Genomic DNA, 18799 nt, shown 5'->3' with positions numbered 1-18799 from the left:
GCATCATGTATTGTATGGTATTAGATGGTATCATATTGTATGGTATCGTATGGTATTTTATCGTATAGCATCGTATCATATGGTAGTACGGTGTAGTATCGTATGCTTTAGCATTGTATGGTATAGTATTGTATGTATCATGTTGTATGGTATAGTTTTGTATGGTATAGTAGCATATGGTATGGTATCGTTTGGTATTGCATTGTATCATGTATCATATAGTTTTGCATCAAATGGTATAGTATTGTGTGATGTAGTTTCGTATGGTACAGCATTGTATGGCACAGTATTGTTTGGTATAGTAGCATTTGGTATGGTATGGTATCATGTATTGTATGGTATTGTATCATGTATGGTATTACATGGTATCATATTGTATAGCATCATATGGTATAGTATTATATGGTATCGTATGGTATTTTATAGGCTTGTGCCGGTTTTCAGTAATGCGATAAATCACGGTAATGAATATGCACGATATTGTTATCACGGGCACTTCAAAATGCCGTGAAAAATAATAGATCCGAATTTATATTTTTAGAACGCGCATTAGCTTATTTTCCATCAACTGCTTGAAGAAACACTGCGTATATGCTGCGCAGAATTGATGCGCACTCTGATGTAAACAATGCCCACATGTAGAAGCACTGTGTGGACGCAGTGCGCGCCGCCGCTGCCACCGCACTCTAATCCTCACACGAAGAAGAAGCATGGCGGAAGGAGGAACGCTGCCGACAATTTATCCCCCTTCAGCTTATTTTCCATCAACCGCTTGAAGAAACACTGCGTATATGCTGCGCAGAACTGATGCGCACCCTGATGTAAACAATCCCCACATGTAGAAGCACTGTATGCACGCAGTGCGAGCCGCCGCTGCCACCGCACTCAATATTTTATTTATATTTATTTGTATTTAAATGTTTGAAGTACTTTTAGTTAATTAAAAAGTTAATAAAGATACTAAGTTGACGAAACTGAAGTTTTTTTTGGTAACATGTTTTTTTTACCTGTTTCTCTTGTAAAATTAAAATACCGTGATAATACCTATACCGTGATAAAAGCTCAATCAATTAATCGCAGCATGAAAATGTGATACCGGCACATGCCTTGTATTTTTTCGTATAGTATCGTATCATATGGTATAGTATGGTGTAGTATCATATGCTTCAGCATTGTATGGTAAAGTATTGTATGTATCATATTGTATGGTATGGTTTTGTATGGTATAGTATATGGTATGGTATCATTTTGTTTTGTATTGTATCATGTATCGTATAGTATTGTATCATATGGTATAGTATTGTATGGTGTAGTATCGTATGGTACAGCATTGTATGGCACAGTATTGTTTGGTATAGTAGCGTATTGTATGGTATTGTGTCATGTATCATGGTATTGCATGGTATCATATGGTATGGCATCGTATGGTAAAGTATCATATGGTATAGTATGGTATTGTATTGTATCATGTGGTATCGTATCATATGGTATAGTATCATATGGTATAGTGGCGTATGGTATAGTTTTATATGGTATGGTATCGTATTATGTATCGTATGGTAATGCATGGTATCATATAATATGGTATCGTATCGTATGGTATAGTATCATATGGTATAGTGGCGTATGGTATAGTTTTATATGGTATGGTATCGTATTATGTATCGTATGGTAATGCATGGTATCATATAATATGGTATCGTATCGTATGGTATACTGTCATAAGGTGAACTACAAATAAGATATGTTTCTGAAAACCTATATGGCCTGCTCTTTAAATATTCACCATCACATTAACCACTGCATCTCTGGAGGAGCAAAAGTGTGTGTGAGCTGGAGGAGAGAGCCATCTGCCTTTCACAGCCCTTCATAGGAGAAACTGAGTGAATGAGGCCAATATGACATCGACTGTGCAGATCTGTCAGCTTCATCAATTCAGACAGAAGAGTTTATACCGATCTACAGCAACTGAGCTAGAAGGTGCTGTATGTACGTTTTTGACTCTTCTAAAGCATAAAAATACTGTGATCTGTTTGACACGGTGTCTCAGTGGTTAGCACTTTGGCCTCACAGCAAGAAGATCACTTGGTTCGAGTCCAGGCTGGATCAGTTGACATTTTTGTGGGCAGCTTGCATGTTCTCCCCATGTTGGCGTGAGTTTCCTCTGGGTGAGTCCAAACACATGCGCTATAGGGGAACTGGATAAGCCAAATTGGCCATAGTTTTGGATTGTGTGTGGGTGTTTCCCAATACTGGGTTGCAGCTGGAAAGGCGTCCGCTGTGTTAATCATATGCTGGAATAGTTGGCGGTTCATTCCGCTGTGGCGACCCCCGAAATACAAGGGGCTAAGCCGAATGATAATGAATGAATGAATCTAGAGATTCTGTCTGGGCCTACTAATGTACTACTAGTAACTGATTACACCCAACAGCACTCCTAACTCACACCGACACTTACATAAGTGTGTGTTATTTGCTGATGTCTTCTGAGGTGTCAGGTGTGGCCAAACACATCTATGAATGCGCAAGTGAATTATCTGCAGATTACTGTCATGCACTCTAACTTACGCGGCTCTCCGAGGAGTGTATATAGAGTTATACACTGATGTTCAGCCTGGCTTTTCATGCATCATGCTGTCCAAACGCAGCTCTCTGAGGGAAAGCCTGAGCAGTTTGCGACTCCTCTTCGATTCTCCTCTGGCAGGAGCTTCTGCAGGAGATAATAATGAGATTACAGGAGCTTCTGCAGGAGATATCAGTGAGATTATAGAAGTTTCTGCAGGAGATATTAGTGAGATTACGGGTTTGGAGAGCAGAGACAGCATTTCTGTGTGTGAGAGCAAAGACACAGGGTCTATCCATGAGGCCAAGGACGAGGCGTGCAGGAGGTCAGACCTGACGGATGTTTTCGAGGACAGATTAAAGAAAGAAGGCATTTCAGATGTGGAGTCTGTGGTGGAAAACAGAGGGAACGAGGACAGTGTTGTTATATTATCGCTCGAGACACAAGAACACTGTGTTTGTGGTAAATCTTTTGCTTTGCTTGATATCTCCTTATTGAGGATGCTTCTCTTAATTTGATAATTATTTACGCTGCTGTGAATTTTGTAGGCTTTTCAAGTGCAGTTTAAATGGAGAGAACATATTTGTTAAAAAAAAAAAACAACGAATGATAGTTTAATAACTAATTTCTCTAAATTATTGATTTTTTTTTTCTTCTTCCCATGATGACAGCACATAATATTTGACTAGATATTCTTCAAGATACTATTCAGCTTAAAGTGACATTTAAAGGCTTCACTATTTTATTTAGTTAAGGGAGGGTAGCCCATCTCCTACCATGGGTCCAGCAGTTCGCACAATCCTATGCAGGCCTTTGCGATTGCTGCTGGTGCTGTTTCCATACCAGGTGGTGATACAGCCAGACAGGATGCTCTCCACAGTGCAGGTGTGAAACGAGCGGAGGATGTGGGGGCTCATTCCAACTCAATCCAATGTTTGCAGATATTTAAGAATCATGCTAAGTTAACAAAAACAATGCTTAATTTTCTGTTTTGACATCTATAACCAGCCCACTGCCAGTTTACCCAATTATATTTCAGCACCCCAGATTGCCTTGGTAGAACGCAATATAGCATATTTCATTTCAGCCATCAAGACTGTCTCAACATACGCAGACACAGACAAAATTTGACTTCAGAAGCAACTGAAGAGGACAGAAGCAACCTCCGAAATGAGATGCAGATTCAGAGTTATAAAAATGCACATTTTAATCAGCAAGTTATACATAAAGCGGCAAAAATAAGTATTGAACACGTCCCTGTTTTTCCTAAGAAAACATATTTCTAAAGGTGCTGTTGACTTAAAATTTTCACCGGATGTTGACAAAAGAAATACATATATGCAAAGAAAACAGAACTGATTAGTTTACAAATGAAGTTATGCATAATGAAATGAAAAAGTATTGAACACATGAAGAAAGGGAGGTGTAGTTCGGCAGTGAAAGCCCAGACAGCAGCTGAAATCTCTCAGTAGTTCTTCAGCAAGCCTCTGCCCTTCCTCAGTGTAAATGAAGATCAGCTGCTTCAGTCCAACATCTACACTGTAGGAGGATGAAGATGAAACCAGGGTGGACATTTCAGCAAGACAATGATCCAAAACACAGTCAAGGAGACTCTCAGATGCTTTCAGAGAAAGAAAATCAAGCTGTAGATTTACCTGACTAAAATCCAATAGTAAAATAGAAATTAAGGCTTAGATTTGATAGACGAGACCCACAGAACCATCAAACCATTGAAGTCTGTAAGGAACTCACACCTGAGCAATGCAAAATCTGGTTTTAACAGCACTTTTAGAATTATTATTCCGATGAAAAAAAACAAAAACGTTGTGTTCGATACTTATTTTCCACGCTGTATATTACAAATGCTAACATGAGCTGTTAGGCTCAATCTTCAGGCATGCTTGCTCCTGTTTGTGTCGACAACCTATGTGTCATAGTCTGAGAGACCGGGTGGAAAAAACCCCTTTCTCCAATATTTTGAATTTGTACTGCAATACCAAGTTCAACCACTAGGTGTTTTCAATCCTACCCACTGCACCCTCAGTTGTTGAATGAATTAAGAATACAACGGTTGCTTACACTTTCTTGCTGTGTTCTGGCAGAATGTTCCGGGCCTTTAGGGATGGAAGGAGGAATCATCTCGAACCAGCAGATTACAGCTTCATCTACACACCGAGCTCTGTTCGGCCTGCAGAAATGGTTCCCGTACTTCGCCAGACTCAATAAGAAAGGCCTGGTCAATGCCTGGAGCGCGGCCGAGGGGGACCGATATCCTTGGATTCAGGTAATGTGCTTATTTAGAACAGGGGTCCCCAAACTTTTCAGGCCGCGACCCCCAAAATGACAATGCCAGTGACTCGCGACCCCCAATATCCTCTGAGGCGGTTATAATACAATGGTCTTTAATACAATGTAATTACCCCAGGGGTTGCAATCCAATAGAAGTAGTAACTATAAGCTACTATAGTAACTATATATGGTATAAACAACTATTTTTTCTCTTCAGTAGGTTATGGATAAAATATGGTAATTCTTATGGCTTAATAAAAATAAATAGATTTTTGGAAACCACCAGGCGACCCCCCCTTCATTGTCCCGCGACCCCTCGGGGGGTCCCGACCCCCACTTTGAGAACCATTGATTTAGAACATGGATCTATTTTCCCCATTGCGAAAGTCTTCTTTAAAGCAATCAAAACAATCAGTTACAAATTACACACGGGGTGACAAGGTGGCGCAGTTGAGTTGTTTATTTAACCCAATGGCTGAGTTCAAAATATTTGATGCTTTGTTGGGTGATTTTTAATCTTTTTTGGGTTATTTATTAATAACTCAACCAGTTGGGTTAAATATTTGGTGCTTTGTTGGGTTATTTTTCAACCTTTATTGGGTTATTTATTTAATAACAATAACAATAATTTTAAATTTTAAATTTCCACAGTCAACTGACTTAACTGACACAGAAGAGCTGTATTAATATGCATACGTAATGTTGTTTTTGCTTTGTAACTTTTATTTAAGCTTAAGCTCAAGTTTATCAAATTACCAGCAGGGTTCAATGCTAAGAATTTTTTCTACTGGCTCAATTGGCCCAATTCATTGGGCCAGTGGTTCCGATTTTTACTTGCCCTGCCAAAATTTTCACTGTCTCCACCAAAAAAAAGAGTAGTTCATAATTGTTTCTTGGCCACATTTTAAATAATGTGTTAAAAGCCAAACATAACTTCAGCATAACTTATCTGTAACTGACAATTGGTCACATGGTAACATGATCAGATGGTAATTTCTGTCGATTTTTATGAATAAACCAACCCGGGCTCATTGTAGAAACGTAGCCCCGCAGACGTTTCTGCGGACCGCGAGATACATCCCGGGAGGTACGTATTCGAGCGTTTTTTGTTTTCGTGGATCTGCGAGAGGCCACTGTGCGCACTGTTTCGCGTCTCGGGCGCCTCTAGGGAGCGCGCGCCGTTCGCGCCCGCGCCGTTTTCGCGCAAAAAGCCGCCGAATCGGCCGCCCTCCTCTTCCACCTCCTCCTCCTTCCCTAAACCTGAGCGACGGTTCGCAAAAGCCGTCAAGAAAAAAAAAAAAAAAGCAAAAGCCCTCGTCTTCGATTTTGACCGCGTTTTCGGATCCTGCCGCGTTCTCGCCCTTATTTTTCAGATTCCGTTTTTCGTCTTACCTGATTTCCGGAACTGCTGTTCGCCGGACTCGATCCCGGTCGTCGTCCCCGCGGCCGGCTCCTCCTCCTCCTCCGGGGCCTCCGCTCCGCCGACGCAACGCTGTGAGCTAAGCGGACAAACTGGTTGCATCGGGAAAGCCCTCCACTCGGAGGCGAGCCGGCGGCCGGCGAGCGCGAAGAGGAGGGGCGGAGCGGCGCCACACCGCCCCGCAGCGTTCGCTCGAAAAACTAAACACAGCCTTACGTACCTCCGGCCACGTAAATCGCGGCCTCCAGAAACGTCCGCGGGGCTACGTTTCCAGAATGAGCTTGGGTTGGAATAAACAGCTCTCGTTAATATTTCAGCATGCTTTCACTTTCGTATTTGACATAAAACACACATTAACCGGTTGACATCCCACCCTACTCGTAATTCTCTCTTCATAGCTATGACTATTACACAACCATAATACACTAACAATCCTGTCTACTAGCCCGAGCGTCCTGCACATAAGCCCTGGGCCATCAGGCAGTTGTTGAGCCCTGACCTCTCCGTGTCGTGTTTTTTCTATCCGTTTCACCAGCACTCTTAATAATTAATGATACAAATGTGCGATTCGCAGGTTGCTGATCTACATTAAATGGATAAAAATGCTGTGTCTGGAACTTAAAATGCAGTGGAAATAAATAATTTTCAATATTTTTGAAACTGCATGTTATTTATTTACACAGCTATAGTTATTAAATTAATAGTGATACTAGTAATAATAGCATTAGCAATATAAGAATGGAAAAAAATAACTAAAATAACTAAATATTTAATCAAAATAACCCAATGCATAAACCCAAAGGTGCTATAATAACCTATAATTGGGTTATATGTTGGGGTATTTGTAACCCAACTATTTTAACTGAGTATTTCAGAGGTAGCCACAGCGGAATGAACCGCCAACTATTCCAGCATACGTTTTATGCCCTTCTAGCTGAGCCCAGTACTGCACTCTAAAAAACGTTAAGTTTTTAATTTAACCCAATGGCTGAGTTAAAAATATTTGGTGCTTTGTTGGGTTATTTTTTAACCTTATTGGGTTATTTATTAATAACTCAACCAGTTGGGGTAAAAAAGTTTAATTTCAACAGTCATTGAGTTGGGTTAAAATAACCTATTGTTAGGAAGTTGCTATAATAACCTATAGTTGGGAAAGTGCTATAATAACCTATAGTTGGGTTATATGTTCGGGTATTTTTAACCCAACTATTTTAACTCAGTGGGCAACACTCATACACACTCATTCACACACTCACTCATAAACTATGGCCAATTCAGTTCATCCAATTCCCCTATATCACATGTGTTTGGACTGTCGGGAAAACGGAGGACCCGGAGAAAACCCACGCCAACATGGAGAGAACATGCAAACTCCACACAGAAACACCAACTGACCCAGTCGGGACTCGAACCAGCAAACTTTTTGTTGTGAGACGACAGTTCTAACCACTGAAGCTCAAATCAAACAACATTTCCCCCTAGCAGAGAAACCTTACCATTAAACAAGTAACAGATGCCATTAAAATCACTGACATGTTTTTACCGTGAACATTAAAAGCACATTAACTCACAGCTATCAAACCTAATGCGTGTGCCAGCCGTCAGCACAGACGCAGCTTTCAGGGAAAAGCAGAACCACCCTGCAGCATGACGATTATGTCCTGAGACAGATTTCATTAGAGACTTTGGGACTTCTGAAAGCAGCTCTATATGAGATTTTATTAAGAAACAGACAGAAAGAACAGTGTGGGTGCACAACAACCGAGATTCAGCGGGGCTGTAATGATTTAAGTGGTCACCACACACTAAACCAGCGGCTCTGGCTGGGTGTCCTGCATGCATCTGACTTTATTTTTGTGTTCTCCAGATTAAAGACGGCTTTGATACCGGTATGCTTTTAAATAAGACCCTAATTTGTGCTGGAAAACTGTGTTATCTGTTCGCCTAGTCCTCCTCACATGCTCTAAGTGTAGTCTCTGAGCTGGTTTTGCATCGGAAAGCAGATTTCACAATGCACATTTTTGATTTCTGCTAAGCATAAAAAAGCATGTCGAAGAGCTGATTTCTGGACACACAAAAAAAAAATATCAACATGAGTTTATGATTACAAAATCTGCCATTGGGGTCAGAACAACATTTACAAAGACAATACAATTCCAGCTCAGCAGTTTCTGATAGGGATGAGCTGCATCGCTTGTTCATCTATTTATTATTTTTTTTATGTCTCAGATTAATCTGCTGCGCAGGATGAGGGTCACCGCACTCATCACACAGGGTGCCAAGCGGATCGGGAGCCCCGAATATGTGAAGTCATTTAAAGTGGCGTACAGTGAGGACGGGAAGGCCTGGAGCTTATTTAAAGTCAAGGGCACGGATGAGGACATGGTGAGACAACCACTGCTTCCAGATCAGATGAGGAGGGGGGTGGGGGGATCTTTAAATTAAGAAACCATCTGCTTAAAGTATACACCCAAAATTTCCCCTGAAAAAAACAAATACTATGGAAGTCGATGGTTACAGGTTTCCAGCTTTATTCAAAGTATCTTCTTTAGTGTTCAGCAGAAGAAACTATTATATTTTCTGAGGTAAAGTGTCCCTAAACTGGCTTAAACTGGAAGAAAACATCCTTAATCTTACATTTAACCAGATTAAATACCTCTCATCCACCTGTACAAGGAGATTACTCTCAGATACACTGTGTATTTGGGTTTTGACTGGTTATAAAGTGCTTATAAACCTTTGTGACTTTCACTTTTTTGTCGAACAAAAATGAAGATACTTTGAAGAATGCTGGAAACCTGTAACCATTTACTTCCATAATAGAAAAAAACAATTACTATGGAGGTCAGTGGTTACAGGTTTCCAGCATTCTTCAAAATATCTTCTTTGGTGTTCAGCAGAAGAAAGAAACTATTATATATTATGGAGGTGTAGTGTCCCTTTAACTGGCTTAAACTGGAAGAAAACCTCCTTAATCTTACATTTAACTGATTAAATACCTCTCATCCACATTTACAGGGAGATTACTCTCAGATATACTGTATATTTGGGTTTTGACTGGTTATAAAGTGCTTATAAACCTTTGTGACTTTCACTTTTTTGTTGAACAAAAATGAAAATACTTAGAAGAATGCTGGAAACCTGTAACCATTTCCTTCCTTAATAGAAAAAAATATTTACTATGGAGGTCAGTGGTTACAGGTTTCCAGCATTCTTCAAAATATCTTCTTTGGTGTTCAGCAGAAGAAAGAAACAATCATATTTTTGTGGAGGTGAAGTGTCTACTTTAACTGGCTTAAACTTTATTAAACAGTTAAACCTACATTTAAAACTTTCCTCCACATGTACAGGGAGATTATCCTCAGATTTGATGTGCAGTATATTTGAGTTTTGACTGGTTATTAAGTGCTTATAAACCTTTATGACTTTCACTTTTTTTTAAACTAAAATGAAGATATACTTTGAAGAATACTGAAAACCTGTAACCATTAAATTCCATGGTAGAAAAACAAATACTATAAGAGTCGATGGTTACAGGTTTCCAGCTTTGTTTAAAGTATCTTCTTTGTTCAGCAGAAGAAAGAAACTATTATATATTATGGAGGTGTAGTGTCCCTTTAACTGGCTTAAACTTGAAGAAAACATCCTTAATCTTACATTTAACCAGATTAAATACCTTTCATCCACCTGTACAAGGAGATTACTCTCAGATATACTGTGTATTTGGGTTTTGACTGGTTATAAAGTGCTTATAAACCTTTGTGACTTTCACTTTTCTGTTGAACAAAAACGAAGATACTTTGAAGAATGCTGGAAACCTGTAACCATTTACTTCCATAATAGAAAAAACAATTACTATGGAGGTTAGTGGTTACAGGTTTCCAGCATTCTTCAAAATATCTTCTTTGGTGTTCAGCAGAATAAAGAAACTATCATATTTTTTTGGTGGTGAAGTGTCCCTTTAACTGGCTTAAACTTTATTAAACAGTTAAACCTACATTTAAAACTTTCCTCCACATGTACAGGGAGATTATCCTCAGATTTGATGTGCAGTATATTTGAGTTTTGACTGGTTATTAAGTGCTTATAAACCTTTATGACTTTCACTTTTTTTTAAACTAAAATGAAGATATACTTTGAAGAATACTGAAAACCTGTAACCATTGAATTCCATGGTAGAAAAACAAATACTATAAGAGTCGATGGTTACAGGTTTCCAGCTTTGTTTAAAGTATCTTCTTTAGTGTTCAGCAGAAGAAAGAAACTATTATATATTATGGAGGTGTAGTGTCCCTTTAACTGGCTTAAACTTGAAGAAAACATCCTTAATTTTACATTTAACCAGATTAAATACCTTTCATCCACATTTACAGGGAGATTACTCTCAGATATACTGTGTATTTGGGTTTTGACTGGTTATAAAGTGCTTATAAACCTTTGTGACTTTCACTTTTCTGTTGAACAAAAATTAAGATACTTTGAAGAATGCTGGAAACCTGTAACCATTTACTTCCACAATAGAAAAAATATTTTCTATGGAGGTCAGTGGTTACAGGTTTCCAGCATTCTTCAAAATATCTTTTTGAGTGTTCAGCAGAATAAAGAAACTATCATATTTTTTTTGGCGGTGAAGTGTCCCTTTAACTGGCTTAAACTTTATTAAACAGTTAAACCTACATTTAAAACTTTCATCCACATGTACAGGGAGATTACCCTCAGATATAATGTACTGTGTATTTGGGTTTTGACTGGTTATAAAGTGCTTATAAACCTTTGTGACTTTCGCTTTTCTGTTGAACAAAAAATGAAGATACTTTGAAGAATGCTGGAAACCTGTAACCATTTACTTCCACAGAAACAACAAATACCATTGAAGTCGATGGTTACAGGTTTTGCAGCATTCTTCAAAGTATCTTCTTTAGTGTTCAGCAGAAGCAGAAACTATTATAATTTTTAAGGTAAAGTGTCCCTAAACTGGCTTAAACTTGAAGAAAACCTCCTTAATCTTACATTTAACTGATTAAATACCTCTCATCCACATTTACAGGGAGATTACTCTCAGATATACTGTGTATTTGGGTTTTGACTGGTTATAAAGTGCTTATAAACCTTTGTGACTTTCACTTTTCTTTTGAACAAAAACGAAGATACTTTGAAGAATGCTGGAAACCTGTAACCATTTACTTCTGTTGTAGAAAAAACAAATACTATGGAGGTCAGTGGTTACAGGTTTCCAGCATTCTTCAAAGTATCTTCTTTTCCTGCAGCTGGATATTATTGCCTACTGCACCTTTAATCACGGTACATATATAGTTGCGAAAACATATTTAGTTGCGAATTACTGACCAATCAGAGTGCAGTATTCCAGTGAATGGTCATATTTTATTGGTCATTTTCAAAAATGTAATATTTGATTTAAGCAATTTTAAACAATAAAAAATGCTGCTAAAATGTTCTGTTTTTGTTATGCAGATATTCACCGGAAACACCGACAACAGCTCTCCCTCTGTGAACTCCTTCAGTCCACCAATCGAGGCGCAGTATATCCGCGTTTACCCTCAAATCTGCCGGAAACACTGTACTCTGCGCATGGAGCTGCTGGGATGTGAACTCACAGGTCTGAAATAATCAACCCATGTTTTACAAAACACACACGTCAAAAACGCAAACGGATTTGATGTCAAAACCTTGATGACGTCTATTTCACATCAACACATTGATGCTTTTTTGACCACCAAAATAATGACACAATGTGTGGTTGTTGGGTATATTTAATTTTAAGTCACAAATCATGCGATTAACATACCATTAACTAAGAATTTCAGCTAAATAATCTGCTCACTCACTGCTTATTAACAGTAAGTACGGTATAAGTCAGTTATAATTCATACCTTATAACTAATAAAAACAGTTCATATCTTAATAATAGGCAGGTAATATTCCAGTAAATAGCATGACTTGTGACCTAAAGGGTTTACGGTTTTTTATTTCCCCCCCCAGGATGTTCAGAGCCCATGGGGATGAAGACGGGACACATCCAGGACTATCAGCTCAGCTCGTCCAGTGTGTTTCAGACCCTCAGCATGGACATGTTCTCCTGGGACCCGTCCAAAGCCAGACTGGACAAACAGGGCAAGGTGAACGCATGGACATCCGCGCACAATGACCAGTCACAGTGGCTGCAGGTGAGGCTCTGAGACTCTTCACTCCAAAACAATTCTTACTTTTGCTGCTTGTTCAAACGACTCAATCAAAATGAGCTGATTCAACGCAAGTTTTTCGAGGACAACTTCATTCATTCATTTTCCGTACGCTTAGTCTCTTATTTATCAGGGGTTGCCACAGGGGAATGAACCGCCAACTATTCTGGCGTTTGTTTTACGCAGTAGATGCCCTTCCAGCTGCAACCCATTACTGGCAAACACCCATATACTCTCATTCACACACACACACACACACACACACACACACACACACACACATACACTACGGACAATTTCTGTGGGGGAAACCGGAGCACCCGGAGAAAACCCACGCCAACACAGGGAGAACATTCAAACTCCACACAGAAACGCCAACTGGCCTAGCAGGGACTTGAACTAGGGACCTTTTTGCCGTGTTAACCACTGAGACATCATGTCATCATACCTATATATATATATATATATATATATATATATATATATATATATATATATATATGTGTATATATATATATATATATGTGTATATATATATATATATATATATATATATATATATATATATATATATGTGTATATATATATATATATATATATGTGTATATATATATATATATATATATATATATGTATATATATATATATATATATATATGTATATATATATATATATATATATATATATATATGTATATATATATATATATATATATGTATATATATATATATATATATATATATATATATATATATGTGTATATATATATATATATATATATATATATATATATATATATATATATATATATATATATATATATATCACACGAGTAGCAGTACGATATGGCTGTATATCGGCACTTGTGGGAGGGCGTGCCTTAGTGCCCCCACCAGTGCCGATATACAGCCATTTCGCACTGCTACTCGTGTGATATTGCGTTTATACAACAGTTTGACGGCATAATTGTGAACTACTTTCTTCCGCATTGAATTCAAATCATAAGCTGACAGGTAAACAGCTGAGCAAGCATCTTTTAAACTTTAGATCTGTAGTGTCTGCTTTCTGCTGGCTGTATGTGGGCGGAGTGATACACAAAGGGTAAAGAGGCTGTACGGGTGCTGATATTACTTAAATATATCACGGCTATCAGCCAATCAGATTCGAGAACCAGACAAAACTGTTGTGTGTGTATATATATATATATATAATCTATGAGTGATTCTGTAGGAATGCAGATATGTTTTGCATCTCCGAGGTGTATCTTTATTTAATTTTTCACAAATCATTTTAAATACCAAAACTTAAATGAAGATATACCTTAAATAAAGTGTTTGTATGTGTATTTAAGGACACTTGGACCTATTTTTGATTGTCTCCCCCTCCTGAATCTTACATTCAGCTTCAGTTATCATCAAATAATTAAGTCTACTTTTCAAATGTTTGTGTGTTTACTATACAAAGTTAAATATTTGCATGAAACATCACTTTTTTTTTTGTATTATTTGTAATTCCAGTTATTTAAAAAAACATGGAGCATGCGAAGTAACCCACGCCACGCAGGGATTTTTTATCCAGCATAGTTGCAACTATGGTTATATAAATGTGATATTTAATCAGGTTTCCCTCAGTCAATCAGCAAGTACAATATAAAGGTTTTCTTGGTGTGCTAAATTTTGCATTGTTCTAGGTTTCATGAGTTAATAACACTATTAATCCTGGCTCATAATGCCCTGCTCTGGAATTGCGGTGTCAAAGGTACTCGAATTTTTTTGAGTCATTTGGCAAGACAACCAATCATAAACCAAACACTGCCTGCCTCATTAAATATTCATGAGCTTGAGCAAAATCTCCTGTGTTTGCACAAACTGGAATGACAAACAGCTGATATTGTTTAAAGAAAACCACAGCACTTTTCTGAGGTAAATTCAGAATGTCTAAGCATCCACCAGCTATATCATTATTTCAGACAATGGGGTTGTTCGCTTAAGTTTGATGCGGTGTTGGTGTAAAATCAGCCACATGAATAAACACTACAGTAATATAATAACTACAATTGTGTTTCTGAACCACATTATAGTAATACTGTATATTATAGTATCTACAACACTTATGAATGCTTCAGCATGATGGAAAATAGAATCACCACAACAGATGTATTTGTTCATATTACTATAGTTATTGTGTTACCGTAGCAACTAAATATTTTATTGTATTACTATAGTTGTTGTTCCCATAGCAACTATAGAATCATCACACCAGATTAATTGTTAATATCACTATAGTTGTTGTGTTACCATAGCAACTATATAATTACCAAAACAAATTTAATATGTTTATATTAGTATAGTTGATGTGTTACCGTAGCAACTATAGAATCACCACAACAAATGTAATTTGTTTGCTACTATAGTTGTTGTGTTACCATAGCAACTATAGAATTACCACAACAGATGTATTTGCTTATTTTACTATAGATGTTGTGTTACCATAGCAGCTATAGAACTGAAACAACAGATGTATGTGTTTATATTACTATAGTTGTTGTGTTACTATAGCAACTATAGAATCACCACAACAGATGTATGTGTTTATATTACTATAGATGTTGTGTTACCATAGCAACTATAGAATTACCAGAACAGATGTATTTGTTTATATTACTATAGATGTTGTTACCCTAGCAACTATAGAGTTACCACAACAGATACATTTTGTTTATATTACTATAAATGTTGTGTTGCCATAGCAACTATAGAATCACCACAACAGATGTATTTGTTTATATTACTATAAATGTTGTGTTGCCATAGCAACTATAGATTCACCACAACAGATGTATTTGTTTATATGACTATAAATGTTGTGTTGCCATAGCAACTATAGATTCACCACAACAGATGTATTTGTTTATATTACTATAGATGTTGTGCTACCATAGCAACTATTGAATCACCCCAACAGATGTATTTGTTTATATGACTATAAATGTTGTGTTGCCATAGCAACTATATAATCACCATAAACAAATGTGTTTGTTTATATTACTATAGATGTTGTGTTACCATAGCAACTATAGAATTACCACAACAGATGTATTTGTTTATATTACTATAGATGTTGTTACCCTAGCAACTATAGTTACCACAACAGATACATTTTGTTTATATTACTATAGATGTTGTGTTGCCATAGCAACTATAGAATCACCACAACAGATGTATTTGTTTATATTACTATAAATGTTGTGTTGCCATAGCAACTATAGAATCACCACAACAGATATATTTGTTTATATTACTATAGTTGTTGTGTTACCATAGCAACTATAGAATCCCCACAACAAATTTAAATAGTTTGTATTACTATAGATGTTGTGTTGCCATAGCAACTATAGAATCACCACAACAGATGTATTTGTTTAAATTACTATAGATGTTGTGTTACCATAACAACTATAGAATTACCAAAACCAATTTAATGAGTTTATATTACTATAGTTGTTGTGTTGCCATAGCAATAATAAAATCAACACAACAGAATAATTCAAATATTTTACTTGGTTAAAAATAAAAACACTGGCAACGGGTGAAAAAATAATAGTAGTATTTGCTATAAATGACTATAGTATTTTTTTTTTTCCTGTGAGTAAACAACACATGCATCCTTACTCAATATACGTCAATAAAATCCTTAATTTCCTAATCCTCCAAGTTCACACAGGGGTCAGACTGAGGGCAGTTACTGTAACATCAACATCTCTAATCCTGTATGTTCATACATAAGTCAGACTAAGGTCAGACTGAGGTCAGTTACGGTAACAACCACATCTCTAATCCTGTATGTTCATATATAAGTCAGACTTAGGTCAGACTGAGGTCAGATGGAGGTCAGTTACAGTAACATTGACGCCTCTAATCGTATATGTTAATACACGGGTCAGAATAAGGTCAAACTAAGGTCAGTTTGAGGTCAGTTACTGTAACCAACATCTTTAATCCTGTATGTTCACACAGGGGTCAGGCTGGGGTCAGTTACTGTAATATTCTAATTTCTAATTCAGATGAACCAATGGTTGTCGTCAGTGTGTGAATTATACATAATGACACATACCCGGAGGTCAGCTTTTTTCACTAGCAGTTTGTGTTATTCATGCGCATGCTTCAGTGAACCTAATTCATTTATGTAATAAGGTTTATAGTGTTTTGATTGATAATGAGCAGATGGCTTGCCCTCTGATGGGCTGTTTAAACAGACATCACTGCAAGGTTGGGTCAAATGTGGAAAAACCCAACGTTGATTTAAATTCAATTAAATTGAAATGGCAGGTTTACTAGCATGTTGTCAATATTAGCCTAATGTTGGGATACAACAACACAGTGTTTTTTTTTCAGAGTGATGTAATGCTCAAGAAATCTATTTTAAAATAATATGGCACCTTTTATCACAATGATAACGTTGTTAATTTGACTTATAAATGAATGATCATGAAAGATTGGGCTGACTGTTTACATTGTGAAAAATGCTGGGTTGTTGTCACCCAATGCTGGGTAAAATATATGGACAAACCCAACTGTTATTAAAGTATATTAATGGGCTAACCCAACATTGGGTGACAACAACCCAGCACCATCTGCTCCTGTTTTATTCATTAGTTTAAAATGATATTATATGACATTAACATAATGGGTGGCGCAGTAGGTAGTGCTGTCGCCTTATAGCAAGAAGGTTGCTGGTTCGAGCCTTGGCTGGGTCAGTTGGCGTTTCTGTGTGGAGTTTGTATGTTCTCCCTATGTTCGCGTGGGTTTCCTCTGGTTGCTCTGGAAGAAGTCCAAAGACATGCACTATAGGGGAATTGGGGAGGCTAAATTGTCCGTATCGTATGAGTTTGAATGAGTGTGTATGGATGTTTCCCAGGGATAGATTGCAGCTGGATAAGTAGGCGGTTCATTCCTCTGTGGTCACCCCAGATTAATAAAGGGACTAAGCCGAAAAGAAAATGAATGAATGAATATATTAACATAATATAATATAGGTGGCACATTGGTGCAGTGGTTAGCACTGTCGCCTCACAGCAAGAAGGTTGCTGGTTCAAGCCTTGGCTGGGTCAGTTGGCATTTCTGTGTGGAGTTTGCATGTTTTCCCCATGTTGGCATGGGTTTCCCACACAAGTCCAAACACATGCGCTATAGGGGAATATTTTAAGCTAAGTTGTTTGTAGTGTGTGTGTGTGAATGAGTGTGTATGGGTGTTTCCCAGTGATGGGTTGCAGCTGGAAGGGCACCCGCTGCATAAAACATATGCTGGATAAGTTGGCGATTCATTCCACTGTGGCGAGCCCTGATGAATGAAGGGACTAAGCCGAAAAGAAAATGAATGAATGAATAATATAATATAACCTATTATATTATATCATATTATATTATATTATATTATATTATATTGGTCTAATGATAAAGCTATTTAACTAAGTCTGCTTAAACAAACAGGCATACATAATTAAATATAAATAGTAGTATGTTTTTCTGTTATCCATATGCATCTACATAAACACATTGAGATCGACTGTGATATTTACAATCTGCACTATGCAGATTCGCCTATTTGTAAATTTGTAGAGTAGTAGAGTACACTGTGGTTTCTACAGTCAAAACTAAGTGGATTAATCAGGACTGTGTGTTTCAGTAAAACAAGAGCAGATCAGTCTTAGAGAGTAAAAGACAGAGTACAGGTTGAAAACAGCAGTTTTCCCTTCAGATGTTGCTTTGCAGAGGTTTAACCTACTTTCCACACTGACACTTTTAGACATGAGCAGAGTCTGATGCCCTGCTTCTAATTTTACTCTCCGGAAAAATTGACTTTTACTCATTGACTTACAGTTGATGGCAGAATTATTAGCCCCCCTTTGATTTTTTTTTCCCTTTTTTAAATATTTCCCAAATGATGTTTAACAGAGCAAGGAAATGTTCACAGTATGTCTGATAATATTTTTTCTTCTGGAGAAAGTCTTATCTGTTTTATTTCGGCTAGAATAAAAGCAGCTTTTAAAATTTTTAAACACCATTTTAATTAGCCTCTTTAAGATATATATTTTTATGATAGTCTACAGAACAAACCATCATTATACAATAACTTGCGTAATTACCCTAACCTGCCTAGTTATAGTCAACTATAGAAGTGTCTTGAAGAATATCTAGTCAAATATTATTTACTGTCATCACGGCAAAGATAAAATAAATCAGTTATTAGAGATGAGTTATTAAAACTATTATGATTAGAAATGTGTTGAAGAAATCTGCTCTACGTTAAACAGAAATTGGGGGGAA

At 37.2% G+C, this 18799-nt stretch overlaps 1 protein-coding gene across 21 annotated transcripts in view; it reads left to right on the top strand.

Moving 5' to 3' along the window:
• The window catches only part of edil3b (EGF like and discoidin domains 3b), a 66841-nt gene that overhangs the window by 23193 nt on the left and 24849 nt on the right, over positions 1 to 18799 (top strand). For all 21 annotated transcript variants that reach the window (XM_087271420.1, XM_087271419.1, XM_087271401.1 and 18 more), the window contains exons 6-9: positions 4666 to 4847; positions 8502 to 8657; positions 11745 to 11889; positions 12273 to 12457. In XM_087271420.1, the coding sequence (XP_087127546.1) occupies positions 4666 to 4847; positions 8502 to 8657; positions 11745 to 11889; positions 12273 to 12457 (668 nt within the window). The remainder of the gene's footprint in view (positions 1 to 4665; positions 4848 to 8501; positions 8658 to 11744; positions 11890 to 12272; positions 12458 to 18799) is intronic.

Source organism: Danio rerio, chromosome 10 (genome assembly GCF_052040795.2).
Source record: "Danio rerio strain M-AB ecotype USA chromosome 10, GRCz13ab, whole genome shotgun sequence".
Lineage (NCBI taxonomy): Eukaryota > Metazoa > Chordata > Actinopteri > Cypriniformes > Danionidae > Danio > Danio rerio.
Note: the sequence above shows the minus strand (reverse complement) of the source record. Positions and strands in the feature narration are given on the sequence as shown.